Source organism: Thalassophryne amazonica, chromosome 8, assembly GCF_902500255.1.
Source record: "Thalassophryne amazonica chromosome 8, fThaAma1.1, whole genome shotgun sequence".
NCBI lineage: Eukaryota > Metazoa > Chordata > Actinopteri > Batrachoidiformes > Batrachoididae > Thalassophryne > Thalassophryne amazonica.
Window position 1 is genome coordinate 100057258 of NC_047110.1, and position 27375 is coordinate 100084632.

The 27375-nt window shown below is 40.8% G+C and overlaps 1 protein-coding gene across 3 annotated transcripts in view; it reads left to right on the top strand.

Annotated features, from left to right (window-relative positions):
• tspan9a (tetraspanin 9a) overlaps positions 1 to 27375 on the top strand; it is a 782740-nt gene that overhangs the window by 703089 nt on the left and 52276 nt on the right. For all 3 annotated transcript variants that reach the window (XM_034177075.1, XM_034177076.1, XM_034177074.1), the window contains one exon: positions 11467 to 11541. In XM_034177075.1, coding sequence (XP_034032966.1) covers positions 11467 to 11541 — 75 coding nt within the window. The remainder of the gene's footprint in view (positions 1 to 11466; positions 11542 to 27375) is intronic.

A 27375-nucleotide genomic window follows, 5' to 3' on the forward strand; every position in this document is an offset into this window, starting at 1 on the left:
AAGCTGCGGGAACCTGCCTGATATGAGGAAGGAGATGGACGTATTTAAAATAAAATAAACCCACACACCATATAAAAACACTGCATTTATCAAGTAGGCATACAAAATGCAAAATATGCACTATGCACAATTTCTCCAATCACAGCCACAGAAGCCTGTGACTTCTTCTGGGTTGTCTGGGTGTCTTGGTGGCTTTCCTCACTCTTCTCCTTTAGTTTTTGAGAACTATCTACTCTACACAGATTTACCATAGAGTGCCGTACTGTTTGTATTTCTTCATAACTGATGTAAATTAAGTTCAAGACATTCAGTGACTTGGAGATGTTCATGTATCCATCCCCTGACTTGTCTGAAGAAAACTGGCAATTAAATTGATTATTTACAGGTATTATACCAAAGGGGCTGATTACTTATGCAACCCATCATTTTGGCTTTTATATTTTTAATAAATTTATATCAAGTTGTAGAGATTTACTTTCAGTTTGAGTCTAAGGAAGATAATTTTAGAAATGTTTATATTGAGAAGCCTTTTTGTATTTGAAATGCCATAAACAAATTAAAATGTGTGAAATACTAAGGGGCTGAATACTTTTGCAAGCCACTGTATATGAGCAGCAGGAAATATCAGTCCAAAGCTGAGTTTCCTGCCGAGGTGTCCTTCATGAGTCTCCCAAGCTGGCGTTGGCTGCAGTGGGGAAAAACAAAAGTTTCTAGTTAGTACAGCAGAGGTAGCAATGACCCAAACCATAAATCAGTCCTGTGTGCAGTGACACGACCAATCATTCGTTATTGGTAAAAATTACGGCTGGGAGAGGAAAAACAGTACAAAGAAAGATATCATTCGTGCTGCCTGAAAGCTCTACTTCTTCTTAAAGTAGTGCAGCAAACTAACTGTTGCTGTGATAGAATGAGGATGTGTGAATCAGCTATAGAAAAAAGTTTCACATGTTGAAAGTTTAAATGAGGACTAGAGCCGGGGCTCCGGGTATTTAACATCACAAACACCTCAATCCCTCCAAGCTCTCATATCAGTCCAAAGCTCCACCAAATCCTCATTGTTCAACATGACTTCCTCTCACTGCCTCACAGCTGGGAAGCAGCAAGAGGAATGGGCAGAAGGTCAGGAATTTAAAAGGGATTTTTAACAAAAATACCTCAAAGTTCTGCTGTTTTTCATTTGCTACATCAGAGTTTCATATCTGCCTGTAATAACAGAGGCTTTGGTTGGGAGCGAGTGAAGAAGCGTCTTGGGATCTTATTTATAAGTGATGGAAAAGTGGAGTGAGAGATTGGCAGGCAGATTGTGGAAACATCATTGACTCTCGGGTGAAGAGGGACCCGAGTCAGAAGGACAAAAGCTTTGAGTTTTCCGATGGATTAACATTCCAGTCGCAGTACTCCTTAAGCTTTGGTTGTGAGCGAACTGTGTTTTTGTTGTTCCGTCCAGTACAGATGTGCATTGAGATTTTACACCAGACGCTGATGCAACTCTAGTTGCCCTTGGAGAACAGTACAGTTCCTGATGTTCTGTCAGTCAAATACAATCAGGTCCATAAGTATTTGGACAGTGGCTGAATTTACTTATTTTGTAATGTTGCTTCTGTACACCACCACAACAGTGATGTGATGTACAGAATGATAGGGCATAATGTGTCTACAGGTTAAAGCCGTGAGCCTTGTGACCAAAGGATCTTTGGTTTAAATCCCCATCAGAATGGAAAATCACAAAGAGCCCTTTGGCAAGGTCTTTAATCCCCAAGTTGTTCCCAGTGCACAGTTGAGCATCTTGACATCATTGCATGAATGTGTTTATATGGTCTGTGGTTTCCATTTGCCAGGAGTTGCTGAAATGAAATAATCAAGATGTGTTTGTTACATTAACCATTTAAACATTAAAGCCATTTAGAGTCCATTTTCAGAGGCCACAAGTAATTTTAAGGTCTACAAACTTCACTTTTACAACCAGTTTTCTTGAGATAATTTGTTGGATTGATACCAATATATCCAAGTTACTGACTATGTCTTGGTCTTCATTTACATTAATCATTAAGCGTGGGACTTCATGGTCTGCCTGGAGTAGACCGCTCTCAAAAACTACATGATCATGCAAGAAGGAGACCAGTAAGGGAAATCACCAAGACACCCTTTACAACTCTAGTAGGCTTCTATTACATTCATAACATTTCAGCAACAGTTTCCCAGAAGACACATGGGAGACTTGAGCCTAGGTTTGATCTAATGTTTGGAAATCCTTCTCTGATCCACTCCACCAAGAAGTTTTAGAATTGCTGATCCAACAGTCCATTCACAGCCACAGAACCCTATAACTCCTTCAGAGTTTTCATGAGTATCTTGGTGGCTTCCCTCAGTAATCTTCTTCTTGCATGGTGGTGTATTAATGTATCTATCCCCTGACTTGTCTAAAAATAACTACTTTAAGGCCCATCTTTTTATACTTATGAGTTTGGACCTATTAATAAAAAGATCCCCAATTATTTTAAACAATCTATTCTGTTCTTATAATCTATTTTAAAATGTATTAACAGAATGCAACATGACTCCCTCTTGCAGATGGGAGCCCAGGAAGTAAATAGAAACAAACTCATCTGGGTTGTATTTTTGCAGAACTTTAGTAATTATTGGTAAAATAGTAACACTACTGTTGTTTTTTCACTTCAGGAACATTTGCATTTTTCGCTATCTATTGTTGCATCGCAGCAAAACTGTCAAAACGAGTTTTAAATTATTTCAAGATGATGGAATCATATATCATTTATTATTTTAATAGTTGATGTTTCTGAGTTTTATATGGTGATTAAAACACCTAATTTTAGATTAGATTAAGAGTGTAATATTAATATTGTTCATTTTGTAAAATACTAAAAAATAAGCTTCAACTTGAAAAATATTCACAGCCCTGTAGATGGTGCTACACAGCCCAGTGGTTTCCAGCATCGAATCAAGATGCCTCTTAATTAAAGGGGAGGTGGTGGTCTAGTAGTTAAGTGTTGGCTTGAGACCAGAGGATCCTCTGTTCGAATCCCAGCCTGACCGGAAAATCACTAAAGGCCCTTAATATGGCAGCACCCTCACATCGGGGTGAATGTGAGGCATTATTGTAAAGCGCATTGAGCGTCTGATATAGATGGAAAAGTGCTATATAAATACAGTCCATTTACAAAAATCACAACCCTGTAGATGACCCAGTGGTTTCCAGCATCTAATCAAGATGCCTCTTAAAAATGTCACTTTGGAGGTTTGCACTGGCTTGTCCACCTGGGAGGACACCATGGACACACCTTTCCAGTGTAGTCTGGGAGCAGCTTGGCAGCTCCAGGAGTTGCTGGTGGATGCGGCTGCTGGTGAGAAGGATGTTTAGGCTGCTTTTTCTTAACCTGATGCCACTGAGATGCGGCCCTGAATAAGTGGCAAAACGGATGATTGTTTATTCTGTCTGTGTAGCCTAGCACGCACAGACACAAGGGACCAGGAAACATCGGAGTGGGTGTGATCTCCTGGCACAAAAGGATTCATTCAGGCATCTTCCATGACGCATTATCTCAGAGGTTATTCTGCACACAGCTCTGTTTGGATCAGAAGCATTGAAAGCATAGAATTCCTTTGCAGTCAAATGTTCAGTCTTCTATTTTCTTGCCAAAAAATGTTCACAAGAACAAATTAAAACAAAAAAGAAGGTGCGAGAGAGAGAGAAAATGCTAAAAACGACAAACCCTTTAAGACCTAAAAAATGTGAACCACTAGCAAACAAAAACAAGCGCCCACAACCGTGAGCGCACAGCTGTCGCTTAAACTTTCAGAAACACGACAAACTGTGCGAACACAGCAGTGACTCCTTAAACGTACTACCTCTATATTTACACAGACTAACGGACTGTTTAACTGGGGCCGTTACACCGCAAATGAGAGTGGAATTAATGGGTTTTTCTAAAATCTAGTTCTCTGTCAAGGCTGTGCTGAAGACATTGCTGAATATTACGCTGGATGGGAGAGGAGTGTGGAGAAGAGATGATTAGACGATTAGTCGTTTAGATGCAAGGTTGTGCCGAATTAAACCTCCTTCTCCCCTGCTCACATTTTCACAATCTCTTTACCACTAAGAAATCTGGCATGCTGGTCCATACGTATTCCATGTGCAGTTACAGTCAGAGTCAAAGAACACAACACCCACCACAGGTGCAGAGCTTATCAAAAATGTACGGTGCATCCAGAAAGTATTCACAGCGCTTCACTTTTGCCACATTTTATGTTACAGCCTTATTCCAAAATGTATGAAATTCATTTTTTTTTTCTCCTCAAAGTTCTACTCACAATACCCCATAATGACAATGCGGAAAATGTTTGGGTTTTTTTTGTTTTTTTTTTAGAATTTCACAAATTTATTACAACAAAAAAGTAAGGAAATACTCATTTTCCTCAAAATTCTATGCACAATACACCATAACAACAATGTGAAAAAACGTTTTTGGCTTTTTGCTAGTTTATTAAAAATAAAAACTAAGAAATCTACATAAGTATACACAGCCTTTGCCATGAACCTCAAAATTCAGCTCAAGTGTATCTTGCTTCCACTGGTCATCCTTGAGATGTTTCTACAGCTTAATTGGAGTCTACTTGGGCTAAATTCAGCTGATTGGACATGATTTGGAAAGGAACACATCTGTCTACATATAAGGTCCCACAGTTGACAGTGCAGGTCAGAGCACAAACCAAGCATGATGTCAAAGAAATTGTCTGTAGACCTCTGAAACTGGATTGTCTTTAGGTACAAATCTGGGGAAGGGTATTGAAACCCATCTGCTGCTTTGAAGGAAGTTCAGATCCACCAGGACTCTTTCTAGAGCTGGTTGCCCGTCTAAACTGAGCAATTGGGATAGAAGGGCCTTAGTCAGGGAGGTGACCAAGAACCTGATGGTCACTCTGTCAGGGTTCCAGCATTCCTCTGTGGAGAGAGGAGAACCTTCCAGAAGGACAACCATCTCTGCACAATCCACCAATCAGGCCTGTATGGTTGAGTGGCCAGACAGAAGCCACTCCTTAAACCCCCATCACACACAGCAAGAATATGCAGGAACCATGCCAGACACGGCAAATATTGCCATAATCCGACGCAGTCTGGAGTAAAGAGGCGTGGTCAGCAATGTCAGAACGCATCCAGATTACCTCGTCCACACCTGCACGATGGCATCCAAAGCACATGTAGACAACAGGTAGGTGACACAGACTGCTGTCAGACAGCCATGAATAGTGCTGAAGACTGCCCGATGTCCAAATGTCTAGAAGGCAACACGGGACCAGTGTGGGAGACTGCGCTGTGTTCCTCACGCGCACGTGCGCGAGTGCTTGTGCATCTCTTCGTATGTGCTCAGATCATTTTGGATCCTGTTTTGCCACCATCAAAATAGGTCAATTCCGGTCAGATGGTCCTCAGATTGCACATGCACCGCTGTCGGATAGGTGTCCCATCTCGACGGCGCCCGGAGGGTTTTGAACATGTGTATCGCACTCAGGTCTGCTGGACGATTTTGAACAACTGTGTGGACTCTCACAGATGGCTGTCATAAAATTAGGAAACTGAAACCTGACACTTTTCAGATGTGCGCCAGTTTGTCATTCTGGCACCATTCTGCCTGATTCTGGCTATGTGTTGACGGGGTATTTGTAAAAGGCATATGGCACACCACCTGGAGTTTGCCCAAAGGGACCTGAAGGACTCTCAGACCCTCAACTCAACTCAACTTTTTTTCTTATATAGCGCCAAATCACAACAAACAGTTGCCCCAAGGCGCTCCATATTGTAAGGCAAGGCCATACAATAATTATGAAAAACCCCAACGGTCAAAACAACCCCCTATGAGCAAGCACTTGGCCACAGTGGGAAGGAAAAACTCCGATAACAGGAAGAAACCTCCAGCAGAACCAGGCTCAGGGAGGGGCAGTCTTCTGCTGAGACTGGTTGGGGCTGAGGGAAAAAACCAGGAAAAAGACATGCCGTGAAGGGGGGCAGAGATCGATCACTAATGATTAAATGCGGAGTGATGCATACGGAGCAAAAAGAGAACGAAACAGTGCATCATGGGAACCCCCCCACAATCTACGTCTAAAGCAGCATAACCAAGGGATGGTCCAGGGTCACCCGATCCAGCCCTAACTATAAGCCTTAGCGAAAAGGAAAGTTTTAAGCCTAATCTTAAAAGTAGAGAGGGTATCTGTCTCCCTGATCTGAATTGGGAGCTGGTTCCACAGGAGAGGAGCCTGAAAGCTGAAGGCTCTGCCTCCCATTCTACTCTTACAAACCCTAGGAACTACAAGTAAGCCCGCAGTCTGAGAGCGAAGCGCTCTAATGGGGTAATATGGTACTACGAGGTCCCTAAGATAAGATGGGACCTGATTATTCAAAACCTTATAAGTAAGAAGAAGAATTTTAAATTCTATTCTAGAATTAACAGGAAGCCAATGAAGAGAGGCCAACACGGGTGAGATATGCTCTCTCCTGCTAGTCCCCGTCAGTACTCTAGCTGCAGCATTCTGAACCAACTGAAGGCTTTTTAGGGAACTTTTAGGACAACCTGATAATAATGAATTACAATAGTCCAGCCTAGAGGAAATAAATGCATGAATTAGTTTTTCAGCATCACTCTGAGACAAGACCTTTCTGATTTTAGAGATATTGCGTAAATGCAAAAAGGCAGTCCTACATATTTGTTTAATATGCGCTTTGAATGACATATCCTGATCAAAAATGACTCCAAGATTTCTCACAGTATTACTAGAGATCAGGGAAATGCCATCCAGAGTAACGATCTGGTTAGACACCATGCTTCTAAGATTTGTGGGGCCAAGTACAATAACTTCAGTTTTATCTGAGTTTAAAAGCAGGAAATTAGAGGTCATCCATGTCTTTATGTCTGTAAGACAATCCTGCAGTTTAGCTAATTGGTGTGTATCCTCTGGCTTCATGGATAGATAAAGCTGGGTATCATCTGCGTAACAATGAAAATTTAAGCAATACCGTCTAATAATACTGCCTAAGGGAAGCATGTATAAAGTGAATAAAATTGGTCCTAGCACAGAACCTTGTGGAACTCCATAATTAACTTTAGTCTGTGAAGAAGATTCCCCATTTACATGAACAAACTGTAATCTATTAGACAAATATGATTCAAACCACCGCAGCGCAGTGCCTTTAATACCTATGACATGCTCTAATCTCTGTAATAAAATTTTATGGTCAACAGTATCAAAAGCAGCACTGAGGTCCAACAAAACAAGCACAGAGATAAGTCCACTGTCCGAAGCCATAAGAAGATCATTTGTAACCTTCACTAATGCTGTTTCTGTACTATGATGAATTCTAAAACCTGACTGAAACTCTTCAAATAGACCATTCCTCTGCAGGTGATCAGTTAGCTGTTTTACAACTACCCTCTCAAGAATCTTTGAGAGAAAAGGAAGGTTGGAGATTGGCCTATAATTAGCTAAGATAGCTGGGTCAAGTGATGGCTTTTTAAGTAATGGTTTAATTACTGCCACCTTAAAGGCCTGTGGTACATAACCAACTAACAAAGATAGATTGATCATATTTAAGATTGAAGCATTGAATAATGGTAGGACTTCCTTGAGCAGCCTGGCAGGAATGGGGTCTAATAAACATGTTGATGGTTTGGATGAAGTAACTAATGAAAATAACTCAGACAGAACAATCGGAGAGAAAGAGTCTAACCAAATACCGGCATCACTGAAAGCAGCCAAAGATAACGATACATCTTTGGGATGGTTATGAGTAATTTTTTCTCTAATAGTCAAAATTTTGTTAGCAAAGAAAGTCATGAAGTCATTACTAGTTAAAGTTAATGGAATACTCAGCTCAATAGAGCTCTGACTCTTTGTCAGCCTGGCTACAGTGCTGAAAAGAAACCTGGGGTTGTTCTTATTTTCTTCAATTAGTGATGAGTAGAAAGATGTCCTAGCTTTACGGAGGGCTTTTTTATAGAGCAACAAACTCTTTTTCCAGGCTAAGTGAAGATCTTCTAAATTAGTGAGACGCCATTTCCTCTCCAACTTACGGGTTATCTGCTTTAAGCTACGAGTTTGTGAGTTATACCACGGAGTCAGACACTTCTGATTTAAAGCTCTCTTTTTCAGAGGAGCTACAGCATCCAAGGTTGTCTTCAATGAGGATGTAAAACTATTGACGAGATACTCTAACTCCCTTACAGAGTTTAGGTAGCTACTCTGCTCTGTGTTGGTATATGACATTAGAGAACATAAAGAAGGAATCATATCCTTAAACCTAGTTACAGCGCTTTCTGAAAGACTTCTAGTGTAATGAAACTTATTCCCCACTGCAGGGTAGTCCATCAGGGTAAATGTAAATGTTATTAAAAAATGATCAGACAGAAGGGAGTTTTCAGGGAATACTGTTAAGTCTTCTATTTCCATACCATAAGTCAGAACAAGATCTAAGATATGATTAAAGTGGTGGGTGGACTCATTTACTTTTTGAGCAAAGCCAATAGAGTCTAATAATAGATTAAATGCAGTGTTGAGGCTGTCATTCTCAGCATCTGTGTGAATGTTAAAATCGCCCACTATAATTATCTTATCTGAGCTAAGCACTAAGTCAGACAAAAGGTCTGAAAATTCACAGAGAAACTCACAGTAACAGACCAGGTGGACGATAGATAATAACAAATAAAACTGGTTTTTGAGACTTCCAATTTGGATGGACAAGACTAAGAGACAAGCTTTCAAATGAATTAAAGCTCTGTCTAGGTTTTTGATTAATTAATAAGCTGGAATGGAAGATTGCTGCTAATCCTCCGCCACGGCCCGTGCTACGAGCATTCTGACAGTTAGTGTGACTCGGGGGTGTTGACTCATTTAAACTAACATATTCATCCTGCTGTAACCAGGTTTCTGTTAGGCAGAATAAATCAATACGTTGATCAATTATTATATCATTTACCAACAGGGACTTAGAAGAGAGAGACCTAATGTTTAATAGACCACATTTAACTGTTTTAGTCTGTGGTGCAATTGAAGGTGCTATATTATTTTTTCTTTTTGAATTTTTATGCTTAAATAGATTTTTGCTGGTTATTGGTGGTCTGGGAGCAGGCACCGTCTCTACGGGGATGGGGTAATGAGGGGATGGCAGGGGGAGAGAAGCTGCAGAGAGGTGTATAAGACCACAGCTCTGCCTCCTGGTCCCAACGCTGGACAGTCACAGTTTGGAGGATCCAAGAAAATTGGCCAGATTTCTAGAAATGAGAGCTGCTCCATCCAAAGTGGGATGGATGCCGTCTCTCCTAACAAGACCAGGTTTTCCCCAGAAGCTTTGCCAATTATCAATGAAGCCCACCTCATTTTTTGGACACCACTCAGACAGCCAGCAATTCAAGGAGAACATGCGGCTAAACATGTCACCCCCGGTCCGATTGGGGAGGGGCCCAGAGAAAACAACAGAGTCCGACATTGTTTTTGCAAAGTTACACACCGATTTAATGTTAATTTTAGTGACCTCCGATTGGCGTAACCGAGTGTCATTACTGCCGACGTGAATTACAATCTTACCAAATTTACGCTTAGCCAGCAATTTCAAATGTCCTTCGATGTCGCCTTCTCTGGCCCTCGGAAGACAATTGACAATGGTTGCTGGTGTCGCTAACTTCACATTTCTCAAAACAGAGTCGCCAATAACCAGAGTTTGATCCTCGGCGAGTGTATCGTCGAGTGGGGAAAAACGGTTAGAGATGTGAACGGGTTGACGGTGTACACGGGGCTTCTGTTTAGGGCTACGCTTCCTCCTCACAGTCACCCAGTCAGCCTGCTTTCCCGACTGCCCGGGATCTGCCAGGGGGGAACTAACGGCGGCTAAGCTACCTTGGTCCGCACCGACTACAGGGGCCTGGCTAGCTGTAGAATTTTCCACGGTGCGGAGCCGAGTCTCCAATTCGCCCAGCCTGGCCTCCAAAGCTACGAATAAGCTGCACTTATTACATGTACCGTTACTGCTAAAGGAGGCCGAGGAATAACTAAACATTTCACACCCAGAGCAGAAAAGTACGGGAGAGACAGGAGAAGCCGCCATGCTAAATCGGCTAAGAGCTAGTAGCTACGCAACCCAGCGGACTCCCAAAAACACACAAAGTGAACAACGTGCAAACAATCCAGAGGCGACCCAGCAGAAGGAGTGCCCCAATCAAGGCACCAAACAGGCCATGAAGCAGCACAGGTAACACACAACAACAGCGAACGCACGACAACGGTGCTAAAATAAAATAAAAATCGACTAAACACGCTGTGGAGCAGCACAGGTAACGCACGACAACAGTGCTAAAAAAAATAAATAAATAAAAACGAAAGCGTTAGCAAGCTAGTTAGCTTGGACAGGACAGGAGGGTCTCCAGCACAAATACCACACCCATCTCTGGATGGAGCTGCACCTTAAACAGAGAGAAAAAACAGAATCAAGCATCAGAAAGACAAATACAGTATAATTTGTCAGCAGTAAACAACAAGAAAAACAGGAAATACTAAAGTGATCGCCGGCCACTAGCCCTAAGCTTCACTAAAAGATCCAGAATGTAGGTAAAGTTTCCTAATAAAATGAATTAAAAGAGTAAAAAGTGTAGAACTATACTATACCAGTATGCTAGCCATATGAAAGGGAAAATAAGTGTGTCTTTAGTCTGGACTTGAAAGTCTCTACAGAAACTGACTGCTTTATTGACGCAGGGAGATGATTCTACAGAACAGGGGCACGATAAGAGAAAGGAGTGGCTTCAGGACAACTCTGTGAATGTCTTTCAGTGGTCCAGCCAGAGCCCAGACCTGAATCTGTTTGAACATGTCTGGAAAGATCTGAAAATGGCTGTGCACCAACACTCTCTAGCCAACCTGATGGAGCTTGGGAGGTGTTGCAAACAGGAATGGGCAAAACTGCCCAAAGATAGGTGCACCAAGCTTGTGGCATCATATTCAAGAAGACTTGAGGCTGGAATTGCTGCCAAAGGTGCATCAACAAAGTATTGCACAAAAGGTGTGAATACTTATGTACATGTGATTTCTTAGTTGTTGTTGTTTTTTTTAATAAATTTGCAAAAATTAAAAAAAAATAATCTTTTTTTCATGTTGTCATTATGGGGTGTTCTGAGTAAAATTTTGAGGGAGAAAAATGAATTTCATCCATTTTGGAATAAGGCTGTAACATAATAAAATGTGGGGAAAGTGAAGTGCTGTGGATTCTGTCTGGATGCACTGTAGATATAATGTATAATATAATCAATAGGCTGTGCTCACCTGTCTTAGAACTCTGTAACCCACATTAAAATGCAAACCAGTTCAGGTCCCTCAGATTCATATTTACATGGTTTCAATGGCATGAAAAGATAGATTTTCATTCTTGCTTAAACATTTATTACTGTTCCTCCTTCTCTCTGACAGTTCTTCATTGTCCTGCTGATAATTCTCCTGGCAGAGCTGATATTAATCACGCTGTTCTTTTTGTACTCCGATAAGGTAAGTCCATTTCGTTTTTCACATTACCGTCTCACAGTCATTGTCTGTAGTTAGTCCAGGTGACAGTGTCATATCCATTTGATGCGTTGAAACATATTGCAGTAGCTGAACTGTACTATGTAAAGCGGTGAAAAGCCGCGCCACTTACACAGCGTTTTGTAAAAGAGGTATTGAAATGTTAACAGAGATGTAAGTTTTCCAGGAACTACTGGATTTCCAGGAGTGCAATGTTCTACAGTTCATCCCACCCGTTGTTACGTTGACATGGTGAATCTGAGCACTGACTGGCTTTATTAAAGAAATTGCAAATCACAGCATCCACTCAAGTGTCAGTGGTTAGCATTATCATGTAGGGTTATGCTGCTGTCAAAATCTTGACAATCACAGTTAGAATAAGTCATGCTAGTTCTGAAATAGTAACAGTGACCATGTTTGGAGCTTACAACTGTGTTGTAGACCAAACACTGATTTTTTGAAGTGATATATTTGCCCACTAATGGGGAGTATTATGAAAAACGCTAATCACAATTAACACATGCATATGCAGTCAAGCAATAATATTTAGCATTATGTGCAGTTATGCTAACTTAAAAATGTTAACAGTGGAAGTCTCGAAGTCTTCAAGTAACTACTAGCTTTTTAGATATACAATGAACTGCTATTTATGCAAGGCATTCTTGTCTTGACCCTCACAGTTACCACGAGCATGTGGTGTTATGCAAATTTTGAAATATTAACAGGGACAAAAGTTTTCTAATACTACTGGATTTTCAGATTTGGAACTTACAACTATTTACACCAAACACTGCTATGTTGAAATAGTGGATTTGAGCGCTAATGGGAAGTATTATGAAAAACGTTCATTACAGTTAACATAAGCATATACAGTCAAGCGATAATGGTTATCATTAATATGTGCAGTTATGCTAACTTCACAGTGCTAACAGTGAAAACGTTTTCCTGGGAGCTACTGGATTTTCGGATGTAGAATATTCCTCTGTTTATGCTAGACTTTATGTTAACATGGCAAATTTGACCACTAATGGGTTGTATTAAGAAAAACTGATCACAGTTTGTACCTGCATATACGGCTAGAATTCATGCTAACTCTAGTGTCAATCATGGCTATCATCAACTGGATAATATTATTTGATATCAGTTAGCATATTTCTTTAAGACAGGCCATCAAACATCATGCAGGCTATGCCGATGTAATAATGTCCAGAATTCTAGCAATACTAGCATGTTGCATATATGGATCCACAGGCTCTAGATTGGGTAGTGTTTATAAAATAGGTAGCTGACTTTTTTTTAAAGGTGGTAATAACGTGGGAATGACGTGTGAGTCCAGAATGTTTTTAGAACCTTTAGACTGCAATAGTTTTTAGAGGAAGAATTCAACCCTTTTATTTCCTGTTATGTAATTTTTTAATGTTAATTTACTGGCTTAATGTATTTATAAATTATTTAGGTTCTTGTTTTCACATACATACTATTATTATCAGTATTATTATTATTATTATTGTTCATTTATTTTATTATTACTTCTATTTTGTCATTTGAGTTTTAAATAGACCTCAACGGAAATAAGTGTTTTCACCTTCTTGTGTCATACATGTATTTTTAACATGTTTACAAGTATATTATGTACTTACATTGAACTTACTAAACAAAATCACACATGCATGCACGCATACATGTACACAGGCCCCACTTTGCCTTAAATACAGTATATAGATGATTTACTGCCCCCTGCTGGAATGGCGTATGAGTCCAGAATGTAATTGTCAACGTCCATTGTTCAGTGTTGTTAATAAATATCTGTAGTTTCTACAGAAATATTAGTCCTATCACCGTTCTGTTTTGGCGGCCTTCATCCTTGATCAAAAACACGTAAGTATACCAAATGGCAATTGCCAGCTCTACCTAGTTTGTCCATAATCAAAGTTATACACACGGACGCATGCACATAGGCCACTTTGCTTTAAACATATTGTGGTGAGCTGCACAGAAGAACGAAAACTGAGCCAGAGGTTTTTGTCTTTTCTGCCTTCTGCCCCAAACGTGCTTTTATTTTTACACACCGACAGACAGAAACGGTGGTGGAAGACATCAAACGCACTACACTTTCCACTCATGGTAACAGCAACATGGCAACTAAATTGACTAAACCAACTGAACTACAGAAACACAAAAAAATCAATAACACTAACAACACTGTTAAACTAACATGAACCACAATAACAACATTTAAAACCCCAAATCCCTGAACTCCCATGGTGCATTGCAGCACAACATCCATGTTCACTGTTGGCTAATATACCTAATTTCTCCAAAAATATGAGTCCTTTGAACTCTCCGTTTTCACAGCATTCATCCTTGACCCAAAATATATAAGCATATGAAATGGCAAATGTCAGCTCTCCCCAGTTTCTCCATGATTGAAGCCATACACGCACACATGTACACAGAGGCTACTTGTCTGTCAATATATAGATGTTCCATACCTGAAAATATTGTAATCTCCAGAAAGTGTCATTATTTTGTGAGGAAATAGCCATAATTTTTTGCTAATTTTTTTCATGCTTGTCGCCCTTCATACATTATAAACCAAAATGACATATATGGTGTAAAATCTTTAATAAAAATGCAGCAACACATACACAGGTGCACAAACTGAGGTTACTTTATGCAGCTATTGGTTTACAGAGTAAAAGCAAGGTTAACCTACAGTAGTTAAATCAACTCGTGATGGATTTCCTGTATATTCGTATTGTTAATTGTGTTGTTAGCATGGTCCGAGCAGAGGGTCACCCCTTTGAGTCTGGTCTGCTTGAGGTTTCTTCCTCAAATCATCAGAGGGAGTTTTTCCTCACCACTGTCGCCTGTGTGCTTGCTCTAGGGGTTGGTAAGGTTAGAGGCGCTTTATAAATGAAATAAATTGAATTGAATTGTATGTTAACGGCGGACGCACAAGTTGCAGGACTGCTTGGCTCTGATTGTGTCAGGAAACCGCACCTGATGCAGTGTACAAAGAACACACACCTGAAGTGACCAGCAGCATTTTGGATCATTTTCACACACCTTGCAGTGTTCACGCTGTTACTGGTGCACAATGCACTCGGTCCTTGTTTGCTTCCTTTTCTCTCTCGTGCTCTCTGTAGCCCTCTGGCTCACTGCCTTTCCTTCCTTTTGTTTTTGCAGTCTCTCGATTTTGTGTTTGAGAGTTTTTCTTTTCACCAATTCTGGTACACATACAAGCGCAAATAATACAGCACCTTCAGCATTTGTTGCTTCAGAGCTGCATCAACAGAAGTAGATCAGCCATGTAAAAGTGGATGAATGGAGGAAAAAAGAACCTCATGTGAGTTGGACAAGGCTCCCCCTATTTTTTTGGAGCAGATGTTCACAGAACCAGTGGATAAAATAGCCACTGAATAACTCTCAAAGTTACACTGGCTCTTGGTTTCCCCAGCTAGTGTTTGCTTGGTAGCATCATCTCCTCGCAGTTAAGAAATTTTATTATGATGGATAGACTTAATTTGTTTTTCCCAGTACCAAAACCTGACATTACTAAATATGTCACAATGCAAGTTGTCCTGTCCACGGACAAACTGACATACCCATGGGCTATAGACCTGTGTTCCAACATTTTCTTTTTTTTTTTAACCTCTGATGATCAAGCATTGGCAGTGGAGCTTTTGGTATTATTAATTCTCCATGTCGAAAACATCTTTCAACTTTTAATTCAAATTGTAACTCCTCTGACGCTTATTGGATCAGTCTGAATTTTCTACCATCCAAATTAGTCACACTGGGCTACAAACTAATGGAACTGAAATGGTGTCAGTGGTCAAGGTCACTGTAGAATTACAAGTAAGTAAGTCAAGCCTATCAGGTTTTTGTTTGTCCCCAGATAACATGAAGTGGGTAAGAATCTATGACTTCTCCATGATGGGATACCACTCCATCACAGGTTATTTCACCCAAGGCAAGACTGATTCCTGTTTATAGCTGGGTGCACTGGGACAATGCATATGAAGTGTCTTGTCCAAAGACACAGACAGGTAGCCTGAAGCACAAAATGGGAATCGAACCCCAATCTGTACATTGATATTCTGTTGCATATCTCACAGGTCAACTTTTTGCCCCAATGCAGATAGATGGGGGACAATTTTCAAAGGCTTATAACTCCTGAATTAGAGATGTTAGACCTTTAATTACTGTCACACATAAGTAAGAAGTCAGGTTGTGCTTTCAAAATATACCATGGGATTTGAACTTGAGTAAACTCTGAAAGCCAACATTCAGATCACTTAAACTTTGGTCACATCCTCTAAAGTCAGATTAGCTACAAATGAGAGCAACAAGCATTTGCCGTTTGTCACTTGATGGACATTCCCCAGGAGTGCCAAGCATGCGATATGAAATATAATATGAAACACCACACTGTCACTATGAGCTATTCCTCTGTGAGTCACTGCTTGACGGAACCAAAGTTTGATTTGTTTCATTAAAATGTGCGTTACTCCTGTGTTGCTAGTCAGCTTGCTAGCATCTGGTTAGCCGTATTATCAAATGTATTATCTGGTAACAAAAAAATGTTTTTTTTTATTTTAAGTGTTTATTTCTTGCTTACAAATTATAACAGAATAAAATGCCAAACAGATTTGTACAGAAATACATCTATCTGGGAGCATATTTCACCATCTTGGATTATTTTTTCAAGCAACCATCCAACATATGTTACGCTGTCGTCATGCTGCCTTTGTTCGGATCGGCAGTTGCTTTGTCGTATCACTCAACATTTTCATGAAATAAATTTCTTGTCTATCATATTCCCACGAGGTGGCAGCATTGGCAGGACTTGTCGCTTGTTACTATAAAACCCCCACTCTGAATCATGGCAGCTGCTCACTTTGCCACTGTCTCTTGTAGCTAATGTGACCAAGGGGCTACACTGGCGAAACAGTGATGAACAGCCCAGTCAGTATGGAACATGTCATGAGCCATGAGCTTTGAAAATCTGCCATTGGTTTTGACCATGAATGTGCTAATAGAGATCACATCGCATTATAATGTTGCTAGATAGAGCACCATGAAAATCAGAACAAAATATAAAGTATCAGCTGACAAAGTGAATATGAATGAAAGATAATGCCAATTAAAAATGCAGGGAAATGTAGCACAATAATTGTGGTCCTTATTTTGTTCAAAAATGAAATGTGATCACAATTCAATTTATTATTTATACAGCACCAGTTCACAACATAACTTGCCCCCAAGGCGCTTCACAAAAGTAAGGTCTGACCTTACCCACCCTCCTGAGCAGGCACACTGGCAACAGTGGTCAGGAAAACCTTCTTCAGGAGTTTTTGGATTGTAGGCTGAAACCTCAAGCAGGCCAGACTCGAACAGGTGACCACCTGCTCTGGACATGCTATCAATAACAAATAAATAAAAGAATGTGCAACAAAGAATTGTAAAACATAAAAGAAGGGAAAATGAAGTGAAGCATCCAGTTACTCGGTGGATGTATTGGCCAATTGTCCACACAGTCAAACAGTAAAGATCATGGACCCGTGAAGTAGAACATGAACTGAGATCATCAGTGATTTCACAGTTCTGATTTTTGGAACCGCATCACATGTCCGTTAGGGCTGCCACAAACGACTATTTTGATAGTTGACTAGTCAATGATTATTTTTGCGATTAGTCGACTAGTCGGATCATACGGAATTTCCTAAATTAAGGCCTGCAGCATTTTCCGAGAAACGTCAGGGGATGAAAACATGAACATTTCCAAATCAGTGACTATTTATATCAATCATTCAGAAATACAAACAGTGTGGTACTTTATAGTAAATCTGTGTCAGGTAGGCAGTTCTCAAAAACTAAATGTCCATGCTGGAAGGAGACAAGTGAGGGAAGCCACCAAGACACAACTCTGGAAGAACGTTTGGCTTCTGTGAGTGGAGAAACTGGGAATAGTGCAACATTTTTATTTTTATCTTCATTTTACATATAGTCCCAACTTTTTCTGATTTGTGGTCATTTCTGTTGCATTTCTGAAATTACAGAACTGCTATAAAAAAAAAGTGTGAACATTTTATTGTGTTTTAAAACTTTGTGGAGCAAATGCAAACACCAAACTCTTATAAAGAAGGAAAAAATAAACGGATGTGCAGGAAAACATTGATATAAACTGAACAGAGCAATGCAGGCTGATTTGGCTCCCCCTATTTTTTGTATAAATAAATCAGAATAAAGTAAGAGGTAACTCACTTTGAAATTAATAAAACATATAGCTGCAGCTTATAATAACTTTGAAAAATAACAAAAATCAACAGCTTGTATTTTTCTTCTGACTCCAGTTCATTTTAGTGTGATGAAGTCATTTTTAAAAGTCATGTTTCTTTCTCCTCATCAGTCACGGTTGAACACTGCATTAAGCTTAAGATTGAATAAATACATACCTTTGGAAAATAACAGCTGTTAAAGTTCAGAGTTCTCACCTGCATTTTGTGATCTGTGCCTCTGAATATCAGCTTCTCCACATCAGGGGTTTATTTTTAACCTGTGTATGCGTAATTTTTGCTCAGTTCATTTATATATTCTCATTTTTAAGGATGTTTTAAGGATATTTGACCGTTTATTTCATGTCATGATCTCAGTATACGACATGGACACGGTGTGAACAGGATGGTGCCATCAGAGCCGCACGGGTAGAGAACGTACAGAAGTAAAGGCAGCTCCACAGTTTGGTTTGGTTTTGTGTGTGTGTGTGTGTGTGTGTGTGTGTGTGTGTGTGTGTGTGTGTGTGTGTGTGTGTGTGTGTGTGTGTGTGTGTGTGTGTGTGTGTGTGTGTGTGTGTGTGTGTGTGTGTGTGTGTGTGTGTGTGTGTGTGTGTTTACATGTTCTCTCGGGTTAAAATCCTCTCTCTGCTCTGCGCTCACTGTCTCAAGTGCACTGATGGTTCACTCGCTCTCAGTCTGCAGCCAGTTGACTCCACGTGCACGCACACACACACACCGACAGCTCCATTGGTAAACTGCGCATTTTAAACAGCTTTGAACAAGACGGCCACTGTTTTAATCGTCGACTAATAAATTAGTTGTTGACGGTTCCAATAGTTGATGTAGTCGTGACTAGTCGATTAGTTGTGGCAGCCCTAATGTCCATAAACAATAATAAAACACCATTATTCATTTCATCAACCTAAGAAGTACAGGGTGCGACAGGTAACTGGGAAGCTCTAAACTATTGTTAATATTAAAGTTCTGGTTTCTAATGTCTGTGTGGAGCTGTCTGGCCTTCAGGCCAGTTTGTTATATTTGACAGTTTCTCGGGCTGGAGTTACCCTTAACCCTGCAGTCAAAGGTCAGGCCACCAAATGCCGCTCAATCCCCACCAGTTGGCTTCCTGTAATTGCTCCCATGCAGCATGTCAGGGTTTGGGGCCGGCTGAGGGCGGTGATATCTGTGTATACGTGTTCCAGCTGCATTTCCCATGACCTCTCCATTAGGTGTGTGTCTGTGTCGTGACAACAGATGATAGTATTTAAAGCGCCGGAGATTATTAACAGCCGTGAGACTCTTCTCCATCTTCAGTCAACAAATGCTTCCCAGAAAACCTCAAAGATGACGAGTCGGGAAGAATTGCTCATTTTAAGGATACGTTATTGATAGACCCATCTATTTATACATTCAAAGTCGCCGTGTTGCGCACCTCTGGGCTCTAATTCTCCCTCTTTGTTCTGAGGTTATTGCTGAAACTTAGTGTCTCAGGCAGATAAAGAAATTCATTTAGCAGCCAACTTGCCAGAAGATTTGAATCGGGTCTTGCAGGCAAACCTTGTCAGGAGTAAATATGTCTCTTGCCTTATCTCCAAAAAAATATTACCAGCTTAACTTTTTTGGGGGGTGGTGGGGGAGAAAAAAGAGAAAATCCTTGCTGTGGAATTTAGATAGAGTTTTCACTTCTGACTTCACAGCAGCTCCGTCTATCACCTGTGAAATCTGGAAAAGACAGCAAAACAGGTCTTAGGATTTCTGAAATTTAAAGTCAAAGAAGCATGCATTAATAGTGCAATTCTGTTCCGCAGAAAAGCAGCTGTGCCTCGTGTTTGTCCCATCACTCCAAATTACTAAACAAATTACGTCTTTATAACGTCTGACACTTAATAGGATGTGAAATCATTATAACGGTGATTGCTGCCGAATATGTTTTTCTTTATAGTCTTAAATTGTCAGTGAGAAGCGAGGTCATTACGGCAAATTATATTTTAGCGCCGCTTCAGATGGCATTCAAACGCACCTCTTGCAAAGTGGAGGAAATTGTGCGGTGGTATTCCTTATATGGAATTGTAAATGAGTGATTGTCAAGATTAAATGTGGGACAATCACAGAGGACTTTCAGATATGAGGTTTCTTTCCGCCTGCTGCGTTTGTCTGCAGTGCGATCCAGCACGCTGTGCGAGGCTCCTCATCCATCCGCTACAGGCTCTCATCACAAGAATCACTAATTCACTTCAGCCATTTGATCTCATAATCACAAGGCATTTATTAACAAGTCTACTAACCAGGAGGAAGGAAGGCAAGGAGGGAAAACAGGTGGATGCAGGCGGCAGGTAAAGAGGAGATGTGATATATAATGCTGCTTTTCTGCTGGCTTGGTATAATGCACTGGAGGTGATGGAAGGTCAGTCCTACCGCCATACTTGGAGTTATTTCACTCAACAAAAATATAAACGCAACACTTTTGGTTTTGCTCCCATTTTGTATGAGATGAACTCAAAGATCTAAAACTTTTTCCACATACACAATATCACCATTTCCCTCAAATATTGTTCACAAACCAGTCTAAATCTGTGATAGTGAGCACTTCTCCTTTGCTGAGATAATCCATCCCACCTCACAGGTGTGCCATATCAAGATGCTGATTAGACACCATGATTAGTGCACAGGTGTGCCTTAGACTGCCCACAATAAAAGGCCACTCTGAAAGGTGCAGTTTTATCACACAGCACAATGCCACAGATGTCGCAAGATTTGAGGGAGCGTGCAATTGGCATGCTGACAGCAGGAACGTCAACCAGAGCTGTTGCTCGTGTATTGAATGTTCATTTATCTACCATAAGCCGTCTCCAAAGGCGTTTCAGAGAATTTGGCAGTACATCCAACCAGCCTCACAACCGCAGACCACGTGTAACCACACCAGCCCAGGACCTCCACATCCAGCATGTTCACCTCCAAGATCGTCTGAGACCAGCCACTCGGACAGCTGCTGAAACAATCGGTTTGCATAACCAACGAATTTCTGCACAAACTGTCAGAAACCGTCTCAAGGAAGCTCATCTGCATGCCCGTCGTCCTCATCTGGGTCTCGACCTGACTCCAGTTCGTCGTCGTAACCGACTTGAGTGGGCAAATGCTCACATTCGCTGGCGTTTGGCATGTTGGAGAGGTGTTCTCTTCACGGATGAATCCCGGTTCACACTGTCCAGGGCAGATGGCAGACAGCGTGTGTGGCGTCGTGTGGGTGAGCGGTTTTCTGATGTCAATGTTGTGGATCGAGTGACCCATGGTGGCGGTGGGGTTATGGTATGGGCAGGCGTCTGTTATGGATGAAGAACACAGGTGCATTTTATTGATGGCATTTTGAATGCACAGAGATACCGTGACGAGATCCTGAGGCCCATTGTTGTGCCATACATCCAAGAACATCACCTCATGTTGCAGCAGGATAATGCACGGCCCCATGTTGCAAGGATCTGTACACAATTCTTGGAAGCTGAAAATGTCCCAGTTCTTGCATGGCCGGCATACTCACCGGACATGTCACCCATTGAGCATGTTTGGGATGCTCTGGACCGGCGTATACGACAGAGTGTACCAGTTCCTGCCAATATCCAGCAACTTTGCACAGCCATTGAAGAGGAGTGGACCACCATTCCACAGGCCACAATTGACAACCTGATCAACTCTATGCGAAGGAGATGTGTTGCACTGCATGAGGCAAATGGTAGTCACACCAGATACTGACTGGTATCCCCCCCCCCCCCCCCCCCCCCCAATAAAACAAAACTGCACCTTTCAGACTGGCCTTTTATTGTGGGCAGTCTAAGGCACACCTGTGCACTAATCATGGTGTCTAATCAGCATCTTGGTATGGCACACCTGTGAGGTGGGATGGATTATCTCAGCAAAGGAGAAGTGCTCACTATCACAGATTTAGACTTGTTTGTGAACAATATTTGAGGGAAATGGTGATATTGTGTATGTGGAAAAAGTTTTAGATCTTTGAGTTCATCTCATACAAAATGGGAGCAAAACCAAAAGTGTTGCGTTTATATTTTTGTTGAGTATAAGTTGCCAGCTTGGGACTCCAACAAGGGCGGTCGCATCTCCTCCACTCTCCCTTTCCAGCGCCTGCTTATCGTCAGTCTTTCTCCCTTCGGCGGGGGCGGTGCAGTTTTAGCTGCAAGCCCACGTCCCCCTCCCAAGCTGATGGCGCCACAACTCAGGGTTGCTGCTTGGCCTTTACCCACTTGCCTCAATTCGGATAACGGACGTCTTCAAACTTAGTGCACATAAACAATGTCAAATGTGTATGTGTTGCCTTTAATTCTGATGTGTGCCGTTATTACGGTAGACAAGTAATAATTGTGGACTAAATGCTGTCTGAGGTAACTGGAGTGTAAACGTAATTTCTCCACTGTGAGATCAATAAAGTATATCTAAGTGTACTAGTGAGAAGAGACCAGTCTGTACAACAGGAATCCAACATTTGACCAAAAAATACATCACCATGATGTAAGGCACCCTTTGCACAGGACGGCGGCAGTTGTGAGTCTGTCGTGAAGCTTAAAATGCACTTGATCCGCAGTGGTGACGCAAACGCTTTGTTCTGTGATTCCGTTTCAGCGGTCCTTGTGCATGTTGTTGTCTCACATGGGGTTTGTGCGCTAGAGATGAGATCTGCCACTTTTTTGACATATATGCTGGATTTTGAGCGGTTTGCCGTCATATTTCCTTGCTGTTTGTGCGCACTGAGAGCAAGAGACAGAGAGAGAGAACCAGAGAGTTATCAGTTTGGATTTATCCTGTGTGGGTGTGCACGTGTGTGCGCATGCTTTTCCCTGTCAATCACGGGCAGTATCAAATAAATCTGCCAAAATATGGCATCACTGGACAAATAACACCTTTCACTGGACTTTCTATAACTAGAAAACAACTGACAGCCATGAAAAATAAAAATGGATTTTTTTATAAAAACTGTTGCAGGGACTGAAAAAAGTTACATAACTCTTGTCCTCTTTACAAAACTCAGTTGTTTTTTTCTTCTTCTTTTGTTTGGAGCGCCACATGGCATCTGTGAGTCAAACTCTGGATTATATAAATAATGGAAAAAAAGGACAAAACTGTGATGAGTCCACAATGAACCTAATGTACCTACTTATGTATATATTAAAATGTTACACGTGAGGTGTTTTCAGGAAGGTGCTGTGAGGTGCATGGCAGTAAACAAAAAAAGACAGTGCGCATAATCTAAACTGATTATGCACACATACAGAAATGTAGAAAAAAGATTAAGGTAATATTTAGGTCGTTTTGTCTTCCATGATGACAGGTTGTAGTTAGTTAGTGGTACAGGTTGTCATCATAACAGTAATCGGGGTGCAGATTACTTGTCTGACATGTCTGATGTTATGTGCTCTTTCGGTGACAGTCGAGCTGCATGTCCGTTTGTGCTGAATTGACAGTGGAGCTTTCAGAAACCCAGAATGAACCATCAGCCACAGAAAAAGTATAAAACAAATTTCTCCATGTGATCTGTTTAGATTTGAACACGCACAAAAGATTAGCTAACAAGGAACTCATTTAGTGCCTTATAACAGTGCTTTATAAAATGAACTTTGTTCATAAAAATCACAGCACACAGCACTGATCATTGTGCGCCTGCTGGCTGTAATACTGAAATGACATTGCTCTTTTTTCTGAGTTCACGTCCAAACTCATGTCACTCTGATCATGTTACAGTGGAGGATCTGCTGTTGCCTCGCCGTGGTCATGCTGCGCCTGTCGGGTGGTCATGGGGTGCTCTGTGAGGTGTTTTTGCATAGCCTGTGTGATATTTGTGCTTCTTCCAGGTTTGGCTGTTCTGTGGAAAGCAGGTGCAGCTTCATATTTCACCGCAACCATTGTGATTATGGCAGTTTGTGAGAGCATACAGAGAGGACCATGTGAGGTCCTGGCAGCAGCTGAGTGCCTCTTTGGTGTAATGCAGCGTTCAATGCGATTTCATGACCGGACAAGGACCGCTGGACAGACCCTGTCCCCGTGTTAAGGGGTTGAAGCGGGAGACCAATGAGGGTCATATCTGCTGAGCTAATATTAAAATTTTATTCGTTATGGTCTAGACTACATTGAAATTCTTATTGTTACATTATTATCTCAACCAAAAACTGAAAGTTTTCATTCATGTTTGTTTGGCTGCTAGTATCTGTAAACAGATATGAACATGGACAGTCTGTGGGTCAAGGAAGGGCTGATAGATTTTATTTTTACAGATGCTGAATTAGGATCATATTCCATTATTTTTATTCAGAAATGCAATGTTTTTTTTTTAACCAAATGCATAATAAAAATTAAAAGTTTCTGTTCGATCAGGTCAGGTCACAGAGCATGCACTGATGATTGATTGATTGATTGATTGATTGATTGATTGATTGATTGATTGATTGATTGATTGATTGATTGATTGATTGATTTATCTAAATAACCCTTCAATTGACAAATGAGTCATTCTAGCAGTACTCAAGGATTCTGTGTTCACACTGAAATCACCCATGACCAGAGGAATACATCTCTGGGGCAATCACCAAATGCTGCTGTGAGTAAAATGTCTCCCTCACTGAGATACCACTCACTGCAGTCAGACCAGAAACTGATAACAAAACACCAGAGTTTCCCCATTTGAGCACCAGCACAGCTACAAAGTTCTGTTGTCCTCCCAGTGTGCATTCAGTATCCCAAACTACTCAAATATCTGTCAGGCTATATTTTATGTAGGATATTTCACCGATGGTTGTTGTTTTTCTTTTATGCTGCGTGTACACATAGGACATGTTACTAATGTCATATTTGTCATATTCATTCTTGGCACATTCCTGACATTCTTAACGTGAATAGGTTTCTTAATAGTGCGTGATATTCATGATTTTCATGGAGCATGTTTTTAGCTGTCAAAAAATCTTCCACGAATGTCACGCACGACCCTCATTTCGCCTCATGTCATGGAGGTCGTAACTGCGCATGTTGATCTGTCTTGATTAGTGGTGATCCTTAATAGAGCATGACAGCTTTCTTGTCTGATATGTGCATAGTTACAACCTGCTGCACCGCATTCAGTTTCATTGCTGCAGTATGCTGAAGGAGGACGGTGACACCAAGTCGGCTTAAAGTCTTGTTCCAGTGCTCATCAGCGCTCTCCTGCAGGTGTTCCACCTGCTGCTGCATGTGCCTGATGTGTGGGAAAACATGCGTGATGAGTCGTGTGGAGCCACAAATCTGGCTTTCTCCATCTCCTCCTCCTCCTCTCTGTGCCACTCTATGGCACAGAGCCCAATAAGCATGCAATCACAAAGTTCTTCTGCTGTGGATTTTGAGGAGCAAACTGGAGCGATTGGAATTGTTCAGCAGCTGATGGATGAATATGGATGGATGGGTGTGTGTGTGTGTGTGTGGAGACAGTTCGCTTCATTCACAACGTGACAGAACGTAATGTGCTGTTATTATTCTTGACCATGCACAGTGGTTCCTGATAATTTGCCAGCAACACGTGCCATTAATTGTAACACGTGGTAACAGGTTGCAGCAGTTCCTGAGGACACCTGACGCCTCTGCCCCGAATCATCACATTCGTGATCAGCAGCCAAGAATGTATACTTCTTGGCATTTGTGACTTGTCATTGTTATGTGTAAATGCAGCATTACTAATCTTTTTCTCTGTCACGTTGTGTTTACTGAACCACCCACAGGTTTTTATTCACAACTTTTTTGTGTTGCAGAAACATCTGATTCATTCTGAATGAAACTTTGTAAAATAATTTGAAAGTAAGAGTTTGGCAACAGTGACTAAAACTCATGCATCTACAACATGTGAATATTTTTAAATCATTACAGCAGCCACTATAAGAAATTAATATTTTTCTCTTTTGGATATGTAAATGTGCTGCTCAGTTCCCCAAAGCAGCTTGTGAGACACAAGTTGTCCTCAGATACAAAACTAATATAAAAGACAAAAGAAAAATGTCACTGAGCTTGTAACTCGATAGATTTTGCGCTATACCCCGTTTATACATATATAATTTTTCCCATCTCCCACGGCACAGACATGACCTCACAGAAAAATTGCCTTTCCATTACAACGGCAAGTCTGGCAGATTGTTCTTGTCTTTGAAAATTGGAGCTTTCATCTTCAAATTAGCTGTGCATTAAGGTAATTAGCTCAGGTGCTTCATGTCTGCTTAGTGATCGCATGCTGGTACACGAGAAGTCTCTGTGCTGTCATTAGTGAGTCTGATAAGATCAAATGAAACAAGTCTTTAGGAGATTTTGGTTGCTCTAAAACAAAGCCGCTTCCAGCATTAGAGTAAGTGATAGAAGACAAATAACTCCCATATAGGCCCTTTGGTGCCACTGCTTATCCCCGGATTCCATAGTGTGAAGCAGATGAGTGTCTATGACTCCCCGTTGGCGGCATTTTTACTTAGACTGACAGTCTAATTAAAAATGATGGGGTGTTGGGAGCCCCTTTTCCACATGGAACAGAATGCATGACAACATAGAAGAGCAGCTAAACGCTGATCTTGAGGAAAATTGTTCAAATGATGATACAAGGAGGAAACGTGGCAAAGCTGCAATAGACTGGCAGCTTGTCCACCCTGGATAGACTGGCAACTTGTCCAGGGTGGACCCCGCCTCTTGCCCAGTGACTGCTGGGATAGGCTCCCACTCCCCAGTGACTCTTAATTGGAGTAAGCGGGACTAGAAAATGAATGAATGAACTTGGCAAGAACATTCATATTCTGCTACTCTTCAAAATTAGCTGATGAGCCAATCAAAAATTAAAGATGGCCACCATTTTTTTCAAGATGGCTGCCTGTATCAATAGCAAAAATCCAAATTTGACATATCTCACGAATGAAACGGCGTATTTGAATTATTACATTTTAAATTTAAGTGTTCTGAAACAGATGTTACCCTTTAAATCTGTGATTGAACAGTGAAATTGTCCAAATGACATAAGTTGAAATGTGTATCACAAGTTTTTGTCCACTAAATTTATTGTATTTTATATTGTAACAATGAATTAAATTTTTCATGTTAAAATGAGAATGGATCCTTTATATGTCTTGCCTTGTTTTAATGCCAACTATTAATGTAGTATATTTCTGCACGTAAAATGTTTGTACCTGTCATGCTTGAGAAAATCAAATGTTAATTTAAGATGAAAAAGTGCTAAGTCATATTAATATTTGCACAATCTAATAATTTGAGAGATTCAAAAGGTCTCTTGATGGATAATTAATGGAACAAGCAGGTTAAAGAGTTCAAAAAAGATTAACATACCCAATATTCACTCAAATTCATCAGTAATCTTTAGAGATATGGGGGATAGACTTTTAGAAATTTGTTGACCATTTTGAAAAATGACAGCCATCTTGGATTTCCACTTGGTTCTTTGGGGGAAAAAAAATTGAAGTGTACCTCAGTGTGAATGTTTATGCTACATCTTGTGCTTTTAACGTGATTTGAACCTTTTTTTTCC